This window comes from Tamandua tetradactyla, chromosome 16, assembly GCF_023851605.1.
Source record: "Tamandua tetradactyla isolate mTamTet1 chromosome 16, mTamTet1.pri, whole genome shotgun sequence".
Lineage (NCBI taxonomy): Eukaryota > Metazoa > Chordata > Mammalia > Pilosa > Myrmecophagidae > Tamandua > Tamandua tetradactyla.
Genome location: NC_135342.1, coordinates 67,476,770 through 67,500,552, shown reverse-complemented (window position 1 = coordinate 67,500,552; position 23,783 = coordinate 67,476,770). Strand labels below are relative to the sequence as shown.

Genomic DNA, 23,783 nt, shown 5'->3' with positions numbered 1-23,783 from the left:
GTTTGGCACACAAAGGGGAGAGAGAGGCCTTTCTTACTTAGGATACGGTTAGCCCAGCTTGTGGGAATTTTAACCTGGCTGAGAGTTGACTTTTGGTAGTTTATCAACTCCGTGATATAATCTGAAAGTTTGTACTTGTACATACACATTTTTCCTTGAGCTTAAGATTCCAAGAATTCCCTGACCCATTCAAATAAGAATAAGGAGTAGTCTAAAATTCCTTCCCCATCCTGGAATTTTCTGAATGGGAGCTGTGATGGTTTAGAGCTGTAGGTGCACCAGAAAAACATGTTCTTAAACTTAATCCATTTCCATGGGTAGGAACACATTGTGAGCAGAACCGTTTGCTGAGAATATTTCAGTTAAGGTGTGACCCAGCCCAATCAGGATTGTTCCTAATCCCATTACTGGAGTCCTTTATAAGTAGAATAAAACTCAGACAGTGAAAGAAAGCCAGAGGGAACAACCAGAAGCTGAACATCAACAGAACCCAGAAGAGAAAGGAGAGACCAGGAGATACTGCCATGTGCCTTGCCGTATGACAAGCTAAGAACCAAGGATCACCAGCAGCCAGCCCCAACACGCCAGTCTTTGGGTAGAAAGCATCGCCTTGATTTGGACTTCTTTCCTAACCCCAAAACTATGAGCTATTAAATTCCTACTGTTTAGGCTGAACTATTGCTTTCCTTTTGCTTGAGCAGCCCAGGAAACTAAAACAGAAGCATAAGTAATCCATCACAGTAAGTTTGTTATTTGTAGGAACTGGTCACATATCCAAACCATTTTGGTTTATGCTGTGCTATTTTATTAGTTACAAAAGCTGGATCTCACAAAATTTCTAGCCAAAAGCCAGAAGTCATGGGAGGGAAATGACTGGCTAGCAAGGATTAGGCAGCCAGCCTGGGAGGAGGGTGGTATGAGATGGTGTAGTGGCTGGCCTTCTTTGAGCTTTTGCTGCCAGAACCATAGCATGAAACCTTCAGTACAAGAGCTGGTAAACTGTGGCTCTGGTCTTAGAGCCTGTGATCAGATACTGGTTATCGGAAGACACATCACAACACAGGATATTTGAAGACTCCTCTACCTATGAGGACCAAAACAAGGACAACAGGCAAGAGGAAGACTTGAGCCAGAGAGGGAGGCTTTTTTAGAGCTATTTCAGGGTTTTACGTAGATATAAGGTTCAGACTGGAAACAAGGTCCTGTTCAGCCAAGGGCTCGAGGTGGAGTGATGAGTTCACAGAACCTTAAATCCTCATCTCCCTCAATCCATAAAATGGCCTCAGATGCTATCTCCAAGGTACTTTGCAGCCCTATATTTGGGATCCAACCAATCAGGATCTGGGGCTTTAAGCACCAAGTATTTAGGTTTGCACCCCCTCCCGCCCTACCTCCTTCCAATACCTGAAACAACCTTTTCCGAGAAGATGCCGCCATACAGTAGATCAACTCATCCATTGTGTTCACAATAAAGCTCCCTGGTGAAGGAATGAATGGAAAGAGAGGCCAGAGACTGAGCCTGCATCCTGGTTCCAGCCCTGTCCCTGACTGGACTGGAGAAAGGGCAATACTTTCTCAGCCTCAGTTTCCCCATCTATAAAGATCAGAGACATTGACTCAAGCCATTTTCTTATCTGCCTTCACCATCCTTCCACACACACACAGGACCATGCTGAGCATGAATGAACAAAAATACAATCAGATTAGACCTTTGTACCAACATCTTTGGATTGTCACTCTGTGTCATAAGCTACTAGTGACAGAAGGAGCCAGGAAAGGAGAGGGTGTGAGTAGAGAGAGAAGTTAGAAAAGGCAGCCAGGCAGCAGAGGGACTGACGCTGATTGGGAAGAAGTGGATGCAGAGGTAAGAGTCTTTGGTGCTGCTCTCAACTGGGTGAAGTGGAGAAGTCTCTGGGTGTATGTTTGCCCAATGTTTGGTTTGGAAAGGGAAGGATTAAGAGACTGAAGTAAGGCTAGATTCATATTCTGCAAGTGGGTTCAAAGCAGAACACCGATGGGTGTCACCTGACTTCCCACTCACCACAAGAAGCAACCTTGAGGTTGTGGCGCTGAAGGTCTTTCTTCGGCATGATGGCCTTATACTTCTCCTCCCGGTGAGTGTGTAGGAATATTATATCACTACTTCTCAAACCCACCAAAATCCATTCCTCACTAGGATCATGGGCAATGCTGAGAATCTGGTTGGCAGAAGGTGTGGGTCATTGGCATGCACCTCTTCGAACCTGGGACCTACCCTGTCTCCATCCACAACTCCCCCCAGGGCTCTGCTCAACCCCAGTGGTGGCCACTCAGCCACCTCATTCTGTAAATTATGTTGGTGCAGACTCTGGTAGGTCCGTAGGTCCCAGGAATACAGGTTGGTATCTTCACCTCCTGTCCAGAATTTATCACCTGCGATGTCAATATATTTAGATCCGTAGATGGGAACTTGGTGCCTCCTAATAGGAAAAAAATTCAGAAGGTATTTGGGCCCTGAATAGGGCCCCCAGAAGTTTCAAGACAAGGAAACCACTAAGAGAACCCTTGACATATTCTCCAGACTGACTTGACTAGAAGGGAAAAAGAGAGGTCACCCAGAAAGGGACACATGCTTTCCCAAAGGTCTCACCCAAGTGAGTGGGAAGAGAAGGCATACCTGATCAAAATTTGGTTCTGCAAATCCCAAATGTCAACAAATCCTCCAAAACAAGCTGCACAGATACGGGCATCAGAGGACACTGCCAGGGAACGGCAACGGTAATCTGTTGAGACCAGCTCTGCCTTGACACGGGGTGTAGGTGCCAGATCCCAAAGAGTCAGGGTACCGGACAGCCCTCCTGTGATCATGCTCTGCTCATTAGAGAAGAGCTTGCAGGTGAGAACACAGTCCTGGCGGTCCTGTTGGTGTGGATGGATTCTCATATCACCTCCCTGAAGCACTGATTCTGAGCCTCATGACCAATGGTGCTTCTTATACCACCCAAGCCCCACTTGAAAACCCCTCACCTGAAAATCCAGCATGGTCAGAGGGAGTCTGTTGGAGGCACGCAGAGCATTCTCATCCCACACCTTGATTTGGCCGGTGCCGCATGTGTACACGTGGTGGGTTGAGCAGCTAATGGCAACTGCATAGACTTTCTTTCCATGCTTGAGTGTGCCAACCTCCCAGGCCCCAAGAGGGATCCTCTGTCTGACCACCATATCACCTGGAATGGGAGGCTGGGGAAAGGGTGGGTGACAGTGACAGAGCCATGCCCTAGCCTGCTGTCATCCATCCATCCAACAGCTCCACTTTGACCCACAAGCAGAACTGTGTCCCTGTCTGGCTCCCCCAGCTAACTGAATATGCTTCTGCTCTACCCAGGTTGAGCCCCAGTTTTTCTCCACAGGGTCACATTTTGATTCAATTCTGAGTGTCAGCAATCAGAGCAGAGCCTGACTGAGTTTCACAGGCTGGATCTCCTGAATGAGTGAGACTGTAAGCTAAAGGCTTCACATATTAGGATGATGGGAGAAAGGCAGCAGCCTGGTTCAAAAGAGCCCAGCACACCTACCACCTATGGGACTGAGAATGCAAGTGGAGATACATTCTACGCCCTTGCCTTCTTCCTGTAGAGGAAAAAGGAAGGAGCTAGAGTTTTAAAAAGAAAGAAAGATACTTACTATTGCTCTGAGGAATGACTGGACTTCTTCACTGGAAGGTAATATAGGACGAGGCTGCCCTGAAGAGAAATATCGATATCCACTCACTCACAGAGAGGCCAGCAAGACAGAAGGGGATTCTGCCATTTACAGAGAGCTACACGATTCAGGGAGAGGGCCAGAATCCTGACACTAGGCCTTCATTCTTAGTCTTCCTTTTGGAGCTCAGCCTTGGACTACCACCCCCTCCCTCAGGGGCCATGCAATGACCTATACTTACTAGACCCAGATCCTGGTAGGAAGCTATGACAAATGGAGAAAAGAGAGGGAGAGATAGAACATGAAATGCTTCATGCTGGGGCCCAGTCTCCCCAAGACTGTTCACCACCCCCCACCCAATCTTGATCAAGGGAGACCTACCTTGAGCCGGACGCTGCTGCTTCTCCTGATTCTGCCACAGAAAGGCCAATGGCTTGGTGCTCAGAGATCTCTGGGACCGGAAGGGTCCCTTGTTCCTGGGTCACAGCACTTATCTCCTGATGAGCCAGACCATGGTAAGTTAGGTTATCTGGGGGCTGCTGGGCTGTAGCATATGGAATTTCCTGTTGGTATTGTAATGGTTGCTCTTGCTGAGCAGAAATGCCAGAGCTTTCTGGCATGTCCCTGCTCTCCTCTGCTTCACCATAAGCCCTGGGTGTAGTAAGTGAGGCCTCCTCTTTTTCTCTGCTCATTTTCTCAGATCAGCCAAGTGCCTGAGCCTGGCTTGAGAAATGAGCCTCTCAAACAGATCCTGGGTCTCCAATTCTTCCTGACCCCCTGTTGCAAAAAAGAGAATAGATTCAGATGTGCACACGTGTCATTTTGAGTTTGTTTGGAAGAGTCATAGAACTCCTTCTTTGGTGAAGAGATTCAGAAGACTCGTTGCCAACTAACTTTTAATACTAAAGTTGACAACAGCAATGCTTAGGATGGAAATTTGACACAGACATTTAGAGATGTTAGTACCTTGTGTGTATGTATGTATGTGTATGTATATGTGTGTGTGTGTGTGTGTGTGTGTGTGTTTTCCCTTTTAGACACACTGACTTCATTTCAGTTCATATAAAATTAAACTTACCTTTTGAACTGGCTGGATACATTTCAAATGAGGACTTCTCCTAAATGTAAGTAAAACATAATGCCACAGGAAACTTTTCATGCAAATCCCAAGGTCTCTTACACTCTTGAGGAGAGAACTTGGAGGAACTTGAATCATGCAATTTTATGATGTTCTGTTTGAGCACAGCATGACTGCATAGTGAGGAAGGGCTTGTGGTGACGTTACCATTTCTTACTCCATGGGACAACTGAGAGAATGGAATAGATCACACATGTACAATACTCAGCATTGTGTGAGGCTAGTGGTCAACTTTCAACAAATGGAAGCTAGTGTGCTTCTTCGTGGGCTGTGACAGGTAGCAGAGCTGTGTTAGGCACGCCACATCTCTTCCTCTATGGAGGCTTCACGACAGCCCACCCAAGCCAGCACAGCGAGGTGCTGAGGACATTCCAGAGTTCTAGAACAGGTAGGGACAGGGAGGGGACCCTCAGATTTGATCCTATGCCTTGAAAGCCAGACTCAATACTTGGCTCTCAGATGCCCTCTTTCACCAAATACCCCACCGGACCCCAGGGAGAACCAGGTTACCTGCTCTTGGGAAGAGGCAGGGGACATTTTCATGCGAGAGTCTACTACTCGACACTTTGGTCCTCACTTTGTAATTGGCCCTGACCTAAATAGTCTGCATAGTTAATCTCATTTTATCCTCACAACAACTATGTGGGCCAATTTTATAAATTAAAAAAACAAAAACAAAAACAAAAAACAACACAGAAGTTTAGAGTGGGGTAAGCATCGGGGCCACAATCAAACAGCCAGAAAGCAGCAGAGTTTCCAACTATGTCCTGCCTGGCTCTAAATGGTCTTTTCTACCTCCCCATGGGAGGCTGACTCATGTTCCCCTGAGAGATCAGATTCTATTCCCTAGAAACCATAAATGTTACCTTATTTAGAAAAGGGGTCTTTGCAGATATGATTAGGGTAAGGATCTTGAGATGGTGAGATTATTTTGATTATTTGGCTGGGACCTAAATACTCCCTTATAAGAGAGGCAGAGGGAGATTTCACACACATGCGCGTGCGCGCATACGCATGCACGCACACACACACACACACACACACACGGAGGAGAAGGTGTTGTGAAGATAGAGCACTGAGGTTTGAAGATGCTGTTCCTGGAGTTTGGAGTGACATGGCCAGCACTTCCCAGAAGCTGGAAGATTCAAGGGAACATGGTCCTGCCAACACCCTGACTTTTCAGCCCAGTGATACTGATTTAGGACATCTAGCCTACAAAACAGTGAGAGAATGAATTTCCATTATTTTAAGCCATCAAGTTTATGATAATTTTTTACAGTGACCATAGGTAACAACTATACTCCACATCAGAAGAAAGCAAACTGTTGTCAGGAGAGATGCAGGCTCTGAACAACTTCCCTTCAGACACCCTGGGGAGCCATCCTCTGTCTAGCATCTGATGTTTGGGCACTCAAGAGCCAGGGGAACCAGCTCAAAGTTACAATAGGCTTGTGAATCAGTGAGCAACTTCCTAGTGCTTTTGTGACCAATATTAAAAGATTCATATAGTTTTGGTGTCCAGACAAACCTGTTCTTTCCTCCTCCCTGGATCCAGCTGGAGACAGATTATGAGGCAATGGTAAGGACAGCTTTTGATTTTAAAAGTTGAGCAGGTGGGTCCAGCTGAGTCCCAAGGTGCAACCACCCCAGGTTCTCCCCATTTGCTCCTGCCCAGCCCTACCCAGAGTGTTCTGCCTCTCCAAGTTGAAGGAGAACTAGACCAGAAAATAAGGTTCTGGAAGAAAAAAAAAGGGGGTGGTGGAGGAAGTAGACATTTCATGTATTTATCACACACACTCATGTGCACACTCCCACACACATGCGCACACACACTTTAAAGATGCTGGAAGAGTACAGGTTTGCCTACCCAAACCTTAGGTCTTAAGTATGAGTCTTTTCCTTCTTCTTTATCCTTCCCTTTTGCAGCTTCATGCTTTACATTCAGCTGCTTTTGATTCACTAAAGCTGACAAAATGCAATATACCAGAATTGGGTTGGCTTTTACAATGGAGATTTATTGACTCACAATTTACAGTTCTTGGGCATGAAATTGTCCAACTCAAGGCATCAACAGGACAATTCCTGGACTCTGATGACAAGATGCTGGCATCTAGGACACTTATATCACATGGGAAGTCACATGGCGGGCATCTGCTGGTCCTTCTCTCTTCTTCAGAAGCAGTTGTCTTCAGCTTCTGGCCTTGTTGTTGGCTTCCTCTCTGTATTTTTGTGGGTCTACTTTCAGTTTCTCCAGGTAGGGGTGAGGGTGCTTTTTCTGTGAGCTTCTCTGTATCTTTTATTCTCTTACAAAAGGACTCCAGTAAGAGGATTAAAATACACCCTGAAGCAGATCTCAACTGAAATTACCTAAACTAAAGGTCCCATCTACAATAGGTCTAAACCCATGGGAACGGATTAAATCTAAGGACATGATCTTTTCTGGGGTCCATAAAACCTCCAAACTATCTCATACAGCCGGTCTCAACATTTAAGAATGTGTGGCTGAGAGAGGTCTCTGTGGAGAGGGGCAGAGGAAATCTTCTGCCAGCATCACCATCATCACACTGCTCCTATTACCTCCATAACAGGCTTCTCTATTTCTTGCAGATGTTAACTTCTAAACAGTCCATCTTTCTTTCCCTTAAATCTGTTAACTCCTGGCCACAGAAGTACCTGTCAGACCCCAGGTTTGTCCCCAGCCCTTGACCCTGAAGCATCAGATACAGAAGCATTTGATGACCCTGCCCTAGAGGTTTGGGTTTGACAGTGGTACTTATTTTCCTCCCTAGGTCTACTGCTCCTTTTTTTGTGGGGCACTTAAAGAGCAATATGTGGGTTGGGCTGCATATCATATATTCCTTCTGGCTCTACATTCTAACCTGAGTAACAGCAACCACATCATCTATGACTCCCCAAAGGAGTCCCTTCCCTTCTTTGGACTTTAAGAAAATGAATTCCTTAATTCCTGTACAGTTTAAAAAGTACTTCCATCTGATATTGTGAACCATTGATTGTATACTTTAGATGGTTACATGGTATGTGAATATACATCAATTAAAAATTTTTTTTAAAAGTACTTCAATGTTATTGCATATCATCTGTGCCAAAACCCAGGTAGTGAGACCAAGAAGGGAAACATCCAACCCATATGGCAGAGGTATTCACAGAAGCTCAGAGGTCCTGCATGAAACCTGGAGGAGCGGGAAATTTCAGACATGCTAGAAGCTTCAAGGGAGCCAAAGTTCATTTATCCTTGGAGCTTAATTGCCTCATTAAGCTACAGTAGATGTAAATGTTCAACAATTAGTATATTGGGAGGATAATTCTTATCATTGTTTAGCTCTTCAACTTGGAGAGGCAGAACATGCTGCAGAGCTGAGCAGGAGCAAACGGAGAGGTTTGGATGATTATTCCTTGGGACTCAACTGGACCAATCTACTCAGCCTTTAAAATCAAAAGTTGCCCTAATCACAAGCAAAAGCTTCCATATGGTTCACGTTTTTTACATTGACCATTCATAATAACGATTCCATTAAAAAGGAGAAAAAAAAAAAGAAGAAGAAGAAGAAGAAGCAACCAGATGATTCTGATCCCCAGTCATTCAAATCAGCTTTGGCCTTCAAGTCTTCCCAGTTGAAGCCCCAAGCATTGTGGAGAAGATAAGCTGTCCCTACTTCACCCTGCCTGGATTCCTGATACACAGAATCCATGAGCATAATCAAATGACATAGTTTAGTTCTGGACCTGGCTTTCAAGGAGACAGTGTTCCACTTCCCCTCCTTAGAACACTCGCTTGTGATTCCTAGAATGCTAGGATGGATATGCCCTTAGGAGATTTCTAGTCCAACCCTCTCTTTTTACAGATAGGGAAACTGAGTCCTCAAAAGGCAAGGTGAGTATTCTCTTTGGCAGCATGTATACTAAAATTGGAACATTACAGAGAAGATTAGCAGAGACTCTGCACAAGGATGACATGCAAATTTGTAAAGCATTTCATATTTTTTTAGCCATTAGAGAAATGCAATCAAAACTACAATGAGATACCACTTCATACTGACTAGGATGGCTGCTATTTTTAAAAAAGAAAATAAGTGTTAACGAGAATGAGAAGAAGTAGAAACTTTGTTGTACAATGTTGGTAGGAACATAAAATGGTGCAGCTGCTGTGGAAAACATTTTAGCAATTCTTCAGAAAGTGATACATAAGATTACCATATGGACATATCATATATGGAAATCCTACTTCTAAGTATATACCTCAAAGAATCAAAAACAGGGACTCAGACAGATATTTGTACACCAATGTTCAATACAGCATTATTCAGAGTAGCCAAAAGGCGGAAGCAACTCAAGAGTCCATCAACCAATGAATGGATAAACAAAATGTGGTATCTACATGCAATAGAATATTATTCAGCTTAAGAAGAAATGAAGCTCTGATACATGCTACAACATAGATGAACCTTGAAAAAATTATTTTGAACAAAATAAAAAAGACATAAAATGAAAAAAAAAAAAGTTGCCCTCACCATTGTTTCACAATCTGTCCCAACCAAAGCCAGGAAGGAGCTCTGCTACTTCATCTATGCCCAGGGTTCAAGTGCTTTATACTTCTGATTTATGTGGCAATTCCTATGTGGTAATATCCTACACACAGCAACTAAGAATTTACAAGGAAATAATGTCTACAAAGATTATCTCAGTCCTAGTACAAAGTAAACATTTAGTTGGAGGTTAATATTATTACTGGCCTTGATTTATTGAAATCCAAGTCTCAGACAGGCATTTTGATCGTATTGTTTCTAATCTTCATAGCAAGGTTTATATTATTTTCCAAATCATTGAAATTCAGGTACTAAATACTTTGCCCTAAGTCATTCTGAGTTGTTGATCTGGCAGCCAAACATAGATCATGTTTTGCCCTTTATACAAGTACATTTGGCTGGCTCTCCTAGGAGGAGCTTTCATGGGATGAGAGGCGCTACTTTAGCCACCATCCCTACCTGCCTAGTGTCCACTAGAACCCAGTGCCTCACTTCAATAGTGGCAAACCAGCCAAATATATGGTTTTCTATGCATATATTTTCAAGAGATACAATTTTATTTTGAGGACCAAAAAACCCCAGTAAAGCCCTTAAAAAAAGAGACATTTCTCCAGCTGGTAGTAGAAGGTCAAATCAGAGATTCAAAACATGAGAAGGACTCAATGCACCATTGTTGGTTTGAAGATAAAGCGGCTACATGTCAAGGGAATGGAAATCTCCTATAATCCATGGAAATGAATTCTGCCAGCAACCTGAGTGAGCTTAGAGACAGAATCCTCCTAAGAGCCTCCAGATAAGAGCCCAGCCCAGCTTGATACCAAACTTATAAGACCAAGTAGAAGATCCCTTTGAGTTAGGTGCTCAAACCTCTGACACACAGAACTATGTTTGAGGTCATTTGTTACAGCAGCAATTAGAAAACTTATACACCATTCATTCTTGTGATGTGGTATTTTTAAAGGCTTTACTATTTAAGCCGTGTGAATTTTAGTTCTTGTATTTTAACATTTTATAGCTCCTTGAGCTATGAAAAATAAGTCCTAAAATTAGTACTTCCCTTTCTTTGCTGATGGAATACTGAATGTGTTGGGGCTTTTGATGAAAGAAGGCAACTCTCTTTGGGTTGACTAGGCCCTGTGCTAATCAGTTAACAGATCCTACTTCTAATTCTTAAAACAAATTTTATGTTCCTTGTGCTGGTTTGAAAGGATGTATGTCCCCTAGAAAAGCCATGTTTTAATCAAAATCCCATTTTATAAAGGCACAATAATCCCTATTCAATACTGTATGTTTGAAACTGTAATTAGATCACCTCCCTGGAGATGTGATTTAATCAAGAATGGTTGTTAAACTGGATTAGGCGATGACATGTCTCCACCCGTTTGGGTGGGTCTTGATAAGTTTCTGGAGTCCTATAAAAAGGAAACATTTTGGAAAAGGAGATTCAGAGAGAGCAGAGCAAAATGACATAGCCATGAGAAGCTGAGCAAAGCTAGGACCTTTGGAGATAAAGAAGGAAAACGCCTCCTGGAGAGCTTTATGAATCAGGAAGCCAGGAGAGAAAGTTAGCAGATGATGCCATGTTTGCTATGTGCCCTTCCAGCTGAGAGAGAAACCCTGATTGTGTTCACCATGTGCTTCTCCCTTGACAGAGAAACCCTCAACTTCATCGGCCTTCTTGAACCAAGGTATCTTTCCCTGGATGGATGCCTTTGATTGGACATTTCTATAGACTTGTTTTAATTGGGACATTTTCTTGGCCTTAGAACTGTTAACTAGCAACTTATTAAATTCCCCTTTTTAAAAGCCATTCAATTTCTGGTATATTGCATTCTGGCAGCTAGCAAACTAGCAAACTAGAACATTCCTGAAGGAAAAACAAATGATCAAATTGGGAAAACAATGGCAAGCATCTCAGATAGGAAGAAGAAGAACTACGATCTCATAAAGGAAGCAGCAACATAAGGAAATAGTGAATTGTTGAAGCAGACTTCAATATGTAAGATGTCCAGCATTTAGGAGACATTCTACAGAATAGAAATGTTTCTATGTTAATAGATTATGACTTTCAGGCCATAAACTGAACTATGCAATAAATGAAATTAAAAAAAAAAAAAAACAGCAGAGAGCAGGATCTTGATGCTAGCCATCCAACCTTGGGTCTGGAATCCCAGGCACTGCTCCTTCCCCAGGGGGACCTAACTAGAGCTAAAGACTAGACAAAGCTCCCAAGTCAGGGTCTGGTAACGTGAGGATTAAAGACAGAGAGGAGTTAGTAACTTGGGCTGAGCCAAAGATATGGCTGTGTTTTAGAGCCACAGTCAATAACTGTGGTTCTCCACTATTAAAACTGGAATTCTGTGTAATTCACACCACAGCCATTGATGACACTTACATACTTGGAGAAGGAGGGCAACAGAGAACATCGGAATAGCTTTGGGCCACGAGTTCTCATTGGTTCTAAAGCCAACTCTGCAATTTGATGAAGAAATCTTAGATTCACTTAGGAATTTTAGCTAGATTTTATGTAATAATGTCAAGAAAAACATTTTTTGCCCCCCACTGCCCCCCGCCCCGGGAACTTAAGACTTTGTGCAATTTCACAAAATACCCTGGAAAGGCTGTCGGCAGGGTTTGGAGCCTGCTCCATCACTTGCAACTCTTAAGTCTTGCAACTCTGCTGCTTAATCTTTGAAATGGGGGTAGTAATAACAATACCTAACCTAAAGGAAGGTTATAAGAATGAAGGTGAAGATACACTAAAATGCTTATATTTATTCTCTTATGTTAAGCATCCAAAATATTATGCATTACTGTTAGAATTGACCTCCAATTATCTTAGCAACATGCCCTTAGGGAAGCTACTTCCCCTTACTAAGATGAAGATTCTTAATCCATTCAATGAAAATCAACCCAAGACACGTTGTAACCCAGTGAGTTGAGAAGTTAATTGGCACTTCTTTATTTTTCCTAACGCTGTTGGTGTTTAGGAGAAAGAAAACGTAAGATTCTCTTTCCCAATTTTATAAAGGACACCTCTATCATATGCCTAAAGAGAGGACAGGGGTTAATGTACCTGTCATTCTTTGGACCTTGGTGTCCATCCAACGTTGAATGTGGATAGAAAGGGTGATAACCTGGCAACTGGCCCTTCAAAAAGAAAGAGAACATCATTCAATTCCTTCAAGATGTTTGGTTTCCTGAATCTGGAGGATAGAGCATTTACTGCTTTCACGTGTGGAAACCTGTACCCTCTCTGCATGTAAAAAGCTCTGAATGGGGCAGGACGTCAGAAGGGAGCAGCTATCTGTTAGCCTAGAACTGTTCAAATGTTCCCCAAGCTTGAGCATACTTGGGTGGTGTAACCTATGGTTCTCAACCAGAGGTGACTTTGTCCCCTGAAGACATTTGACAGTGTCTGGAGACATTTTATCTGATGGTTAACTGATGAGGGGCTGCTACTGGTATCAAGTGGGTAGAGGGCCAGGATACTGCTGAATATCCTACAAAGTCTCAAGAAATAAAGAATTATCTGGCCAAAAATGTCAAGGGTGCTGCAACTGAGATGCCCTGTCCTAGGGCATGGGGCATAAAGGTCACCAGAACAACAGCCAACACTTGAACAGCCATATGGACCCCCTCAACCTGTCTCCTCTGGGATCAAGACTATCTTTAGATTAGCAACCCTTTCAGAGTTCCCTGAAATGTGTACTCCAGGGTTCTTAGGCAATTCCAAGGGAATGAAAGGAGCTATCAAAGGATCAAGATGATTACTTTCTGTCAATACTAAATATTAGCAAGTCCTAAGAAGAGTAATAGTGTTGTAGAGAGAGTATACCCCCGTTTATAATGTAATTTATATAGTGTCAGAAAAACTTGAGCCATAAAACCTTTTTTAAGTTTCTCTAGATGACTAAGAATTTTCACGCAACAAATCCCTACACATGGCCTAATTACAACTCCAGAGTGAGCCTTTGATTCTGATACAATGTATGTGAATCTATAAAAGAATTAATTTACAGAGAGGACTGTTGGGTCTTCAAAATTACTGCTGATTTGGGGGAATATGTATTGCCAGTGGGATGAGCCCATGCTTCAGCTTATCCTCTGGAATGTTTTTTAAACCATGAAATAGATGAGGTAATTGGCATAAAATTAAAATACAGAACATAAGTGATTTTTTAATTAGAAGAGAAAAATCTGAAACTCTTTTTTGTAAAAATCAGTATACAGTGGCTAATGACAGTATCGAGGTATAAAAGCATCCCTATTCTGCAAAGCCTGGGTGCTTTGCATGTGTATAGCTTGAAGGTATTATTGTCATGATAAAAATAATTAAATACCCCAAATCTAAATGTAGTTGAACTCTTGCTAAGGCCTGTGACAGAGTTAAAGTGATAGCAAGCATTAGATGATGAGAAATACAACAGTCTTAGAGGCTAGACAGCACTGTACTTGCAAAGAGAACAGTTTCTTTTCAGATGTATAAACTCTTTTTCTGCCAATTTTCAAGGTACATTGTATGCTCTACCCATGTATAAGTACAAATGTATTTGTATTTCAAGGAAGTTCTTTGTATTTTATAGTTTTCAGTATTTATTTTCTGTTGTTTTGGTTTTCTTTTTTAGTACTCCTATTTAATGTATGATGGACCTTCCTGACGTCTGCTCTATATGTATCATTTTCTCTCAAACTGTTTTCCTGTTGACTTTCTTCTCTTCTAACCATTATTTCCCTTACTATACTTTCTGTGTTGTCTAGTATTCCTTGTATCTCAGAAATAGAAGTTATCAAAGAGCAACCTCCAAAGTAACAGAGATATATTTAGTTAAAAGAAATAATGAAAAAGAAAACATAATTTACAATTAAAAAAATTAAAATAGTCAGCCTAAACTGAACAAGAGAAGTGGAAACATATGGGGAAAAGAAACACTCCTGAAAGATAAATAAAATTTTAAAAAATGGAAAGACAAATGTTCTTGGATAGCAGTTGCTACAATAAATGGGAGGCTTATAGGCTAGTCTTCGGAAAATCTATCCCATATCATTAAAATAAATATAACTGCACCAAGGTATTGTTTTCAACATTTCAAAGGAAACAAACTGAACGTGCTTTCCTAGAGAGACCATCTAATTTTGCTACATTCTTATAGTTGAATAACATGCATATCTTAGAAAGCTGCCAGGAAGAAATTTCCAAAACATATGTTTTATAATGAGACAAGGAGGATACAGAAAGTTATCTATAGGAAGATCCCATTTTGAAAAAATAAATTATGACAAAATCCATGTGTATATGTGCATATACCGGCATGTACATAGTGAGGAGAAAAGGAAGAGTAGAAAAACAAGATAACCTACTACACACACACACACTCAAGGGCTGCCATATCTCACAATTCCAGGAGGCATCGTTCACGAGGATATAACGTGACTGTTGCCTCTGGAGAGGTGCAGGGCACAACACGCACAGTCGTACATGACAGCCCTGCTAATACTAGCCCTGGGGTCTCCCAGATCCTCTTAATTCCATTTGTCATACAAAACAATCCAAACTCTTCACACAAGTCCTCATCTTTCTCATCTTCCCCCAAATTTAATTTGGGATCCTCATGATTCTTAACTAGTTGTTTACATAATTTAACAAATTCTACCTGATATGCATCGGATCTCCTTAAACTTGGGACACACCTAAGGAGCCCTCACCTGTTAAGGGGGAAAGCCTGAGGCATAGACATTCTTAGCCCGGCATGATGAGAACAGGTAAAAAGTGATGGAGAAGCTGCTCAGTCCCAGTCGAGGGTTGGGTAAAGCCTAAAGGCAGCAAAATCGTTTAACTAGGGCATCGTGGATAAAAAATATTTCACCATAAGAAAAAAACAAGGCTTCCTAGAAAGAGCAGAAGGCAAAACCAATCTCACCAATTCCCCCTTCTACTCTATCCCAGAACTGATAATTCAGAGACCATTTCCTTACCAGGCAACTCAGCAAATACTCAACACAAAATGCTGGATCCAGGACCCACCCTTCCAGCAAAATAAGCCTTCACAACTCCACCCCCAACCCCTGGGCATGAAAACTCACCTCCAAGGTCAGAAGGCAAAACCCTGCAGAGCTGAGGACTAAATAGGACTGGGTTCATGCCACAGCCAGATACTGCCCCTATTCTATATATGCTGCCATTTTTAAACTCGAGCCTAATTGGTAATCAAACCCTAGTTGCAGGGAAGCAGCACCTGAGTCAGTTATCCTGGCCCTGAATGATGTGTCAAGCACCCTGCTTGGCCTGCCTCAGGTGTCTCCACATCCAGCACTGCCAGGGCTGACCTCCAGCATAGTACCACCCCCACCCCACCCCAAGCCATCTGCTTGCTAGGGTGCCATCTCCAATTAACCCTTGAGTACATGAAGGGGATAAAGTGAGGATCCGCCAGGTAAGTTCACGGCAGGAAGTAGAACCAACATGAGAAATTTGTAATGGGATATATCTTTGTATTGGGTTTGAACCACCCCACAAGCACCAGTGTTTGGACAAATATGAGAGTTGAGTTCGGCTGTTTCCAAGGACTATTTCAAATTCTCATCTCCAGGAGAATTCCCTTTGCTTGCGAAAGCTGATCTTAGACTGAAGCTAATGAAGAGTGATTTAGGGAGGGAGGTGGGACCACATTTACCTTCCCTTCCCCCTGCTCTGATTTGAACATGCCTGTCATCTTTCACCAATATCCCTGAAAATGAGGATCAGGGCAGCCTTTCTCTGCCATGGCTGTCTCTTCTAGTGGTTCTCAAACTTGGGCACTCATCATGAAGGCTTGTTAAGACAGAGTGCTCCGTGCATCCTCAGAAATTCTGATACAAGTAAATTCTGGGGTTGGTCCCGAGGCTTTGTATTTCTAGTAAGTTCCAGTGTGAGGGTGACACTGATGCTAAATATGCTGCTGGTTTGGGGTCCACACTTTGAGGAGCATTAGTCTAACCCCTCTGCCTGGCAGTCATTTTCTGACAGGAGGGAAGGGAGTGGTGAAGCTGCGTGTCTCTCCTACTCTCCTTTGCCCATCCAGATCCTGCCACTGGTCCACACCTCTCACCAGTCCTCCTTTCTCATCCTCTACTCTAACTTCTTCCTCATTAATTGCTTCCTTCTTTTAAAGTGGAAGTACTAAAATGGCTACTGCTTAAACATAAATCTTCTTTTACCATCCCTCACCTCCAATTTCCAAAGCCCTCTGTCTCTTCCTTTTCTCCCTTTCCCCTCACCTGTACATCCTTTGTCCTGAAAACTTTTGGGCTACCTTCAGGATAATCCCCAGACTCCTTAGCTTGGTATTTAAGAGCTGACCTCATTCAGGTTCCTCCTGCTCTCACTTTCTTCCTACTTGTCCTCTACATTTCAGCCAATATTGACCCCCAATGTACTTGACTGTACACTTCCACCTTCATTGCTTTGCTCACGCTGTTCCTGCATCCAGGAATTCTGTTCCCTGCCTTCTCATAAATCAAATATATGCTTTCATGTACTCTGAGCCAGGCCCTGTGCAGGGTGCCAGGGACCAGAGATCAGACTAAGTCCTACAGAGAAAATGCATTTCAGTGTAGCTGTCTTTTGATTCTCATGGTAAACATAATGAGGGATACGGGGCATAGATTTTAGCCCTAATTTAGAAATATAAGGATTACTTCAGGGGCCTAGGATCATGCAGAGACTTGTTTAAGATCTCACCAAGTGGGTGGAAGAGTTAGATGCAAATCCAAGCCTACATAATTTTTTAAAGTGTGTTTATAGGAGAGGCTTATTGAATCATAGGAGTTCTTTACATATTCTGGATATGACTAAATAAATGCATTACAGATATTTTCTACCAATCTGTGACTTACTTTTAATTCTCTTAATGGTATCTTCAGATAAACAGAAGTTCTTAATTTTAATTCAATCCAGTATATCAATCTTTTCATTTACTGTACTTGAATCTTATTCAAGTAATATTTGCTGATCACAATATCATGAGGAATATGCTCCTTTGATTTCTTTTAGAAGCTTATTTATTTTTACCTTTCACACTTAAGTCTGTGAAATTTAAGAATTTGGTAATCTCTCAAAAGTGCTTCAGGGAAGACAGGACAGACCTTTCGGCCCCTCTCAGCAGGAGGCAGTAAGCAGAGGGTGAGGAGCAGAGCTATTGAATCAGTGTCAGGGTTTGATTTGAGCCAGCTTGAGGAGGTTGGTTTCTGTGTACTCTTGGACCAGGCATTAGAGTGCTAAGAATTAAATGATCAGACACTGGAATGCATGGAATCAGTACGCAACTGAGACATTGGGTGATGAACAAAGGACAAAATGGGGAAGGAAGGGCAGCCCAAGGGGTGCAGGGGCCAAGGAGAGCAGTGGTTTTGAATTTCAGAGGCAAGTTCGAATCACCTGGGTTGCTTAAAAATACCAAAAATACCAATACCTGTCCCACCCCAGGGAATCTTATTAAATTAGAATGAGTGCAACCTGGGCATGAGGCTTTTTAAAAGCTCCCCATGTGATTCCAAAGTGAGCTAAGGCCAGAAGCAACTGAAGTTTCTGGGAAACAGGCAATATTTATCAGCAAAGGGTAGAGGAGAAGTGGGTAGGAGATACTGAGAAGGCTGGGTATAAAGGGACAAAAGTGAGTGAAGGAGACCCCTTTGGTCCTAGAAATGGTTGAAGAGAAGGAATTTAGTGTAAGATGGAAAACAGAAAAAAAAACAGTTTGGAGTTGAATTGTGTCCCCAAAAAAGACATATTGAAGTCCTAGCCTCCTTACCTGTGACTGTGACCTTATTTGGACACGGAACCTTGAGTAGGGCATGAGATTTTGTAGGTTTGTCCAGAGTGATACCTCAATAAATCCAAGAGTGATTTGAACAGTGAATAAAAAAATATTTACAAAGTCCCCTTCAGAGAATGGTGAGAAAGGAGGAAAATTAAACTTCCCCAAGTTGAATTCTTGATATTCTTAAAAGCAGTGGGGACAACCAAAGCAATAGGCTGAGTCCCCAATCTTGGCGTTTGTTCATATAAAACTTATCTCCTCAAAGGACAGGGGATACTACTTAAAATTAGGCCTAAGAGTCACCCCCCAAGAGAACCTCTTTTGTTGCTCAGATGTGGCCTCTCTCTCCAGCCAACACAACAAGCAAACTCACTGTCATCCTCCTGTCTACGTGGGACATGACTCCCAGGGGTGTGGACCTTCTTGGCAACGTGGGACAGAAATCCTAGAATGAGCTGGGACTCAGCATCAAGGGATTGAGAAAACCTTCTCAACCAAAAGGGGGAAGAGCAAAATCAGACAAAATAAAGTGTCAATGGCTGAGAGATTCCAAACAGAGTCAAGAGGTTATCCTGGAGGTTAGTCTTACGCATTAAATAGATATCACCTTGTTAGTGATGTAATGGAGAGGCTGGAGGGAACTGCCTGAAAATATAGAGCTGTGTTCCAGTAGCCATGTTTCTTAAAGATGATTGTATAATCATTTAGCTTTCACAATGTGACTGCGTGATTGTGAAAACCTTGTGTCTGATACTCCTTTTATCAACCTTATCAACAGATGAGTAAAACATATGGCATAAAAATAAATAATAGGGGGAACAAATGTTAAAATAAATTTAGTAGATTGAAATGCTAGTGATCAATCTAGCATTTCAATCTAATGAAAGGGAGGGGTAAGGGGTATGGTATGTATGAATTTTTTTCTGTTGTCTTTTTATTTCTTTTCCTGAATTGATGCAAATGTTCTAAGAAATGATCATGATGATGAATATGTGACTATGTGATGATGTGAATTACTAATTATATATGTAGAATGGAATGATCATATGTTAAGAATGCTTGTGTTTGTTGTTATATTTTTTAAAAAAATAAAATAAAAATAATAAAAAAGAATCACATACTCAGATATTTACAGAAAGGCATGGGCAGTTGACAACTGGGTGGAGTGGACAAAGAGGTGAGACGACGCAAAGCAGTGGGGACTGTGGCAAGATGTAGAGAGTACACCTCCCTTTTCCCCTCACAGGCTGTGATGGCCAGATCTTTATGATTTTTCAAGAAAAGCTAGAAATTTGGATTTTTAAAGTTGAATCTCCTGTCTTTTAATTATTGTCAACAAATTCAGAAAAATATCTAAAATTTAGGTGCAGTCAAAACAAAATACCTTACATAAGCCAGGTTCAGCTCACACCTACAGTTTTGCATCCTCTTGAGTTTTTTAGTAGAAAGTAGTTTTCCCCACAATAGCCCTGAACATAAGGGAAGTGGAATCAGAAAACAAACCTAAATGGCCATTTAGGGGACTAGTGAAAGGATTCATTAGCTCCAGAACAAAATAGTATGTAGCTATAATTAAGAAAAAGGATACACTTTCTTTTGACTTAGTATACTATCTCTCCATTTTTACTTCAATTATTCAATCAATTGTTGAAAAGTACAGTTCTGTTACTTTGTAGAATGTCATTCAGTTTTGTTTCTCTGGTGTTTCCTTATGATTAAATTAACTATGCACAGTTTTGGCAGTAATACCTCAGAAGGGATGTCATATCTTTCTTTCTTTTTAAACTTTTTTTATTGTTTAGTATAACATATATACAAAGCAAAGAAGTAAAAAACCAATAGTTCTCAAAGCACTCTTCAACAAGTAGTTACAGGACAGATCCCAGAGTTTGTCATGGGCTACCAGACTATCCTCTCATATTTTTCCTTGTAGCTGCTCCAGAATATAGGATGCTAGAGGGAATAAATATTTTTTTGTCACAATCGACTTTTCCATCTTTTTTTGTGAAAAATAATATATATACAACAAAGCTATAAATTTCAAAGCACAGCCCCACAATTAGTTTGATATGGTTACAATTTCACAATTTTAGGTTTTTACTTCTAGCTGCTCTAAAATACTGGAGACTAAAAGAGATATCAATTTAATGATTCAGCATTCATATTCATTTGTTAAAACCTATCTTCTCTGTACAACTAAACCATCAACTTTGATCTTTCCATCCCTCTCTTTAGGGGTGTTTGGGCTATGGCCATTCTAAAATTTTCATATTGGAAGGGTCTGCCACTGATATGGGGTAGGGAGATGGAACTATTTGATGTTCTGGAGAAGCTGGGCTAGGTTTCAGGACTTATCTGGACCAGGAACCCATCTGGTAGGTTTCTGGAAAGTTACTCTAGTGCATGGAACCCTTGTGGAATCTTATATATTTCCCTAGGTGTTCTTTAGGATTGGCTGGAATCGTCCTGGATGGGGATTGGCAGGCTGATAGGTAGCAAGGTATAACTGAAGCTTGCATAAGAGCAACCTGCAGAGTAGCCTCTTGACTCTATTTGAACTCTCTCTGTCACTGACACGTTAGTAATTACACTTCTTTTCCCCCTTTTGGTCAAGATGGAATTGTTGATACCACGGTGTCATCCCTGGAAGTCATCTCCCACATTGCCAGGGAGACTTTCACCCCTGGACATCATGTACCACATGGGGGGGAGGGGTAATGATTTCACTTACAGAGTTGGGCTTACAGACAGTGAGGCCACATCTAGCAACAAAAGAGGTCCTCCAGAAGTAACTTTTAGGCAGGCCTATAAGTTGTCTAAGTTTCTCTGCTACGTACATAAGCTTCACAAGAGCAAGCCTCATGATCGAAGGCATGGCCTATTGATTTGGGTGTCCCTAAAGTTTGACACAGTATCAGGGGATTCCATAATAATATTAATATTAATAATATATTTTATTTATTATATATAATTTTAATATTAATAGTTCCATGGTCTTTCTCCCATCCCTCAGGGGACTTTGCCAATACTTTTAGATTATCTGCTTAATATACTCTAGGATGTTTCCAGGCATTACAATAATCTATACAAGATTAAAGGACCTCTTTCTTATTTTGTGCTCCCAGTGTTTCAACTGTAAATGAGCTATACACATAGGTAGAATTAGATTATGCACCAGAATAAAATTCAGTTCCAGACCAAATAAACCTTTCTTCCATTGGTCTCAAAGAGTATGTGTGGTTCTAAAATATAGACATTGTCTTCTTTACCCCTATGTTCTGAATTATTTTAACTCCAACTTGTTCGGCTTCATTCTTATCTCTCAGGTTATATATATAAAATAGCCTCTCAAAATCCAAACATAATAATCACCACTCCGGACTTAGATGTGTCTGCTCTAAAAGTTTACAATCTAGGCCCCTGTTTTCTTATAAGCATTTTCTAAAGGTGACCAGACCATGGTTGTTCTTTTGTTTCTGGCTTATTCTGTCTAACCAAATGTCCCACATGTTCATTCACATCGTTGCATGCCTCACGACATTGTTCCTTTTTGTAGCAGCACAACCTTTGTTCATAAGTGTACACCGTCGTTTGCCATTCTACTTCTCCATCAGTGCATTCTTCAGCCACCTACATTCATTGGGCCTCACGTAGAGGGCCCAAAGTCCACAGTCCATCAACACTCTCAATTTTAGATAATTTCATTGTTCCCAAGAGAAAGCAAACCAATAAACACACCCTCACCAACTAGGAAATCTAAACCTCCTCTTAATTCTGTCCCTCACCCCATTATTTACCTCTGCTGATGCTGTGGTAGTGCTGATGGTTTCCTTTTGAACACAATTCACACCATGAAATAGCAGTTTTCCCCCTGTACCCTGGCTTAAACACTCTTTGTACAAGAATCATATCTTTCAAGTAATTCTTGTGAGAACTAATTCACACTTCTATTGTTAATCAGTGGGACACATAGGTCTATACAACCCCTTTCATTCTTGTTCATCTTCATTATGGTAATATTACTTATAAACCCACTAGAGAACCACCTTCATTCTTATCTATTCCCTTACATTGGAGTTCAACCTTACTAGCTAACAATTCACCCATCTCTAGCTTCTGTGTATTTCTCAGTCCCCTATATTCTGTGTTATAAGCCTCTGATTATACCTTTATGCTGGTCTTAAAAGTGGAATCATACAGTATCTATTCTTTTGTGTCTGGCTAATTTCACTCAGCATTATATCCTCAAGACTCATCCATCTTGGCATGTGCTTCAGGACGTCATTTTATCTTACTGCTGCATTGTATTCCATTGCAAGTATATACCACATTTTGTTGATCCTCTCATCTGTTGATGGGCATTTGCTTTGTTTCCATATTTTGGCAATCATGAATAATGCTTCTATGAACATCGGTGTGCAAATGTCTGTTTGTCTCATTGCTTTCAGCTCTTCTGGGTATATACCAAGTTGTGCTATTGCTGGGTCATAGGGCAATTTGATATTTAGTTTCCTAAGGAACTGCCAAACAGTCTTCCATAGTGGCTGCACCATTATACATTCCCACCAGCAATGCATAACTGTGCCAGTTTCTCCAAATCCTCTCCAACATTTATAGTTTCCTGTTTGTTTAATAGCAGCCATTCTTATAGGTCTGAGGTGGTATCTTATGGTAGTTTTAATCTGCATTTCCCTTATAGCCAATGAAAATGAGTATCTCTTCATGATGCTCTTGAGCTATATGTATTTGCTCTTCAGAAAATGCCTATTTATATCTTTAACCCATTTTATAATTGGGTTGTTTGTTCTTTTGTTTTTGAGTTGTATGATTTCTTTGTATTTACAGGAAATCAAGCCTTTGTCTGACATGTGATTTCCAAATATTTTCTCCCATTGAGTTGGCTGCCTCTTCACTTTTTAGACAAAGTCTTTTGAAGTGCAGAAGCATTTGATTTTGAGGAATTCCCATTTATCTATTTTTTCTTTTGCTGCTTGTGCTTTGGTGTAAAGTTTAGGAAGCTACCTCCTATTAATAGGTCTTGAAGATGTTTCTCTACATTTTCTTCTAGAAGTTTTATGGTGCTAGTTCTTATATTTAAGTGTTTGATTCACTTTGAGTTAATTTTTGTGTAGGGTGTAAGATAGGGGTCTTCTTTCATTCTCTTGGCTATTGATATCCAGCTCTTCCAGCCCAATTATTGATCAATCTATTTTCTTCTGCTGTTCTTATTGTTCTCTCATTTCTACTACTGTGCCCATCTGTAGAGTCTTTAAATTTCAGTTACCGTATTTTCAGTTCTGAAGTTTCCATTTGTCTCTTCTTTATATGTTCTTTTTCTTTGCTGAGACTTTCTATTTCCTTGGTGAGACTTTCTATTTTTTCATTTTTAATTTTTTCGTTTCTCATTGAAGCATTTTTAACATTTTTATTGTGAAATATAACAAAGACTATTTTGTTCTAGTTTGGAGGATTTGGGGGCTTTGTCAAAAATCAGTTGATCACAGATTTGGTGGTTTATTTCTGTACTTTAAATTCGATTCCACTGGTCAATACTTCTATTTTTGTGCCAGTACCATGCTGTTTTTTGTTTTTGTTTTTTTGCATGAGCAAGTATGGGAATCG

The 23,783-nt window shown here is 41.2% G+C and overlaps 1 protein-coding gene and 1 non-coding gene across 3 annotated transcripts in view; one reads left to right on the top strand and one right to left on the bottom strand.

The window, feature by feature from the left end:
• Nucleotides 1-458: 458 nt before the first annotated feature.
• TLE7 (TLE family member 7) overlaps nt 459-23,783 on the bottom strand; it is a 33,661-nt gene continuing 10,336 nt past the window's right edge. Inside the window, exons 2-10 of one of the 2 annotated variants that reach the window (XM_077132959.1) lie at nt 4,063-4,458; nt 3,923-3,945; nt 3,664-3,722; nt 3,007-3,219; nt 2,657-2,898; nt 2,318-2,459; nt 2,042-2,198; nt 1,405-1,478; nt 459-1,084 (exon numbers count right to left, since the gene is read on the bottom strand). In XM_077132959.1, the coding sequence (XP_076989074.1) occupies nt 980-1,084; nt 1,405-1,478; nt 2,042-2,198; nt 2,318-2,459; nt 2,657-2,898; nt 3,007-3,219; nt 3,664-3,722; nt 3,923-3,945; nt 4,063-4,373 (1,326 nt within the window). In that variant the 5' untranslated portion in view covers nt 4,374-4,458 and the 3' untranslated portion in view covers nt 459-979. Of the gene's footprint in view, nt 1,479-2,041; nt 2,199-2,317; nt 2,460-2,656; nt 2,899-3,006; nt 3,220-3,663; nt 3,723-3,922; nt 3,946-4,062; nt 4,459-12,439; nt 12,499-23,783 lie in introns of those variants that run through there. The other variant, XM_077132958.1, reaches the window with a different exon arrangement.
• LOC143660425 (U6 spliceosomal RNA) lies at nt 8,718-8,822 on the top strand. Its single transcript, XR_013164031.1, has one exon. It is a non-coding gene; the product is annotated as a U6 spliceosomal RNA (small nuclear RNA).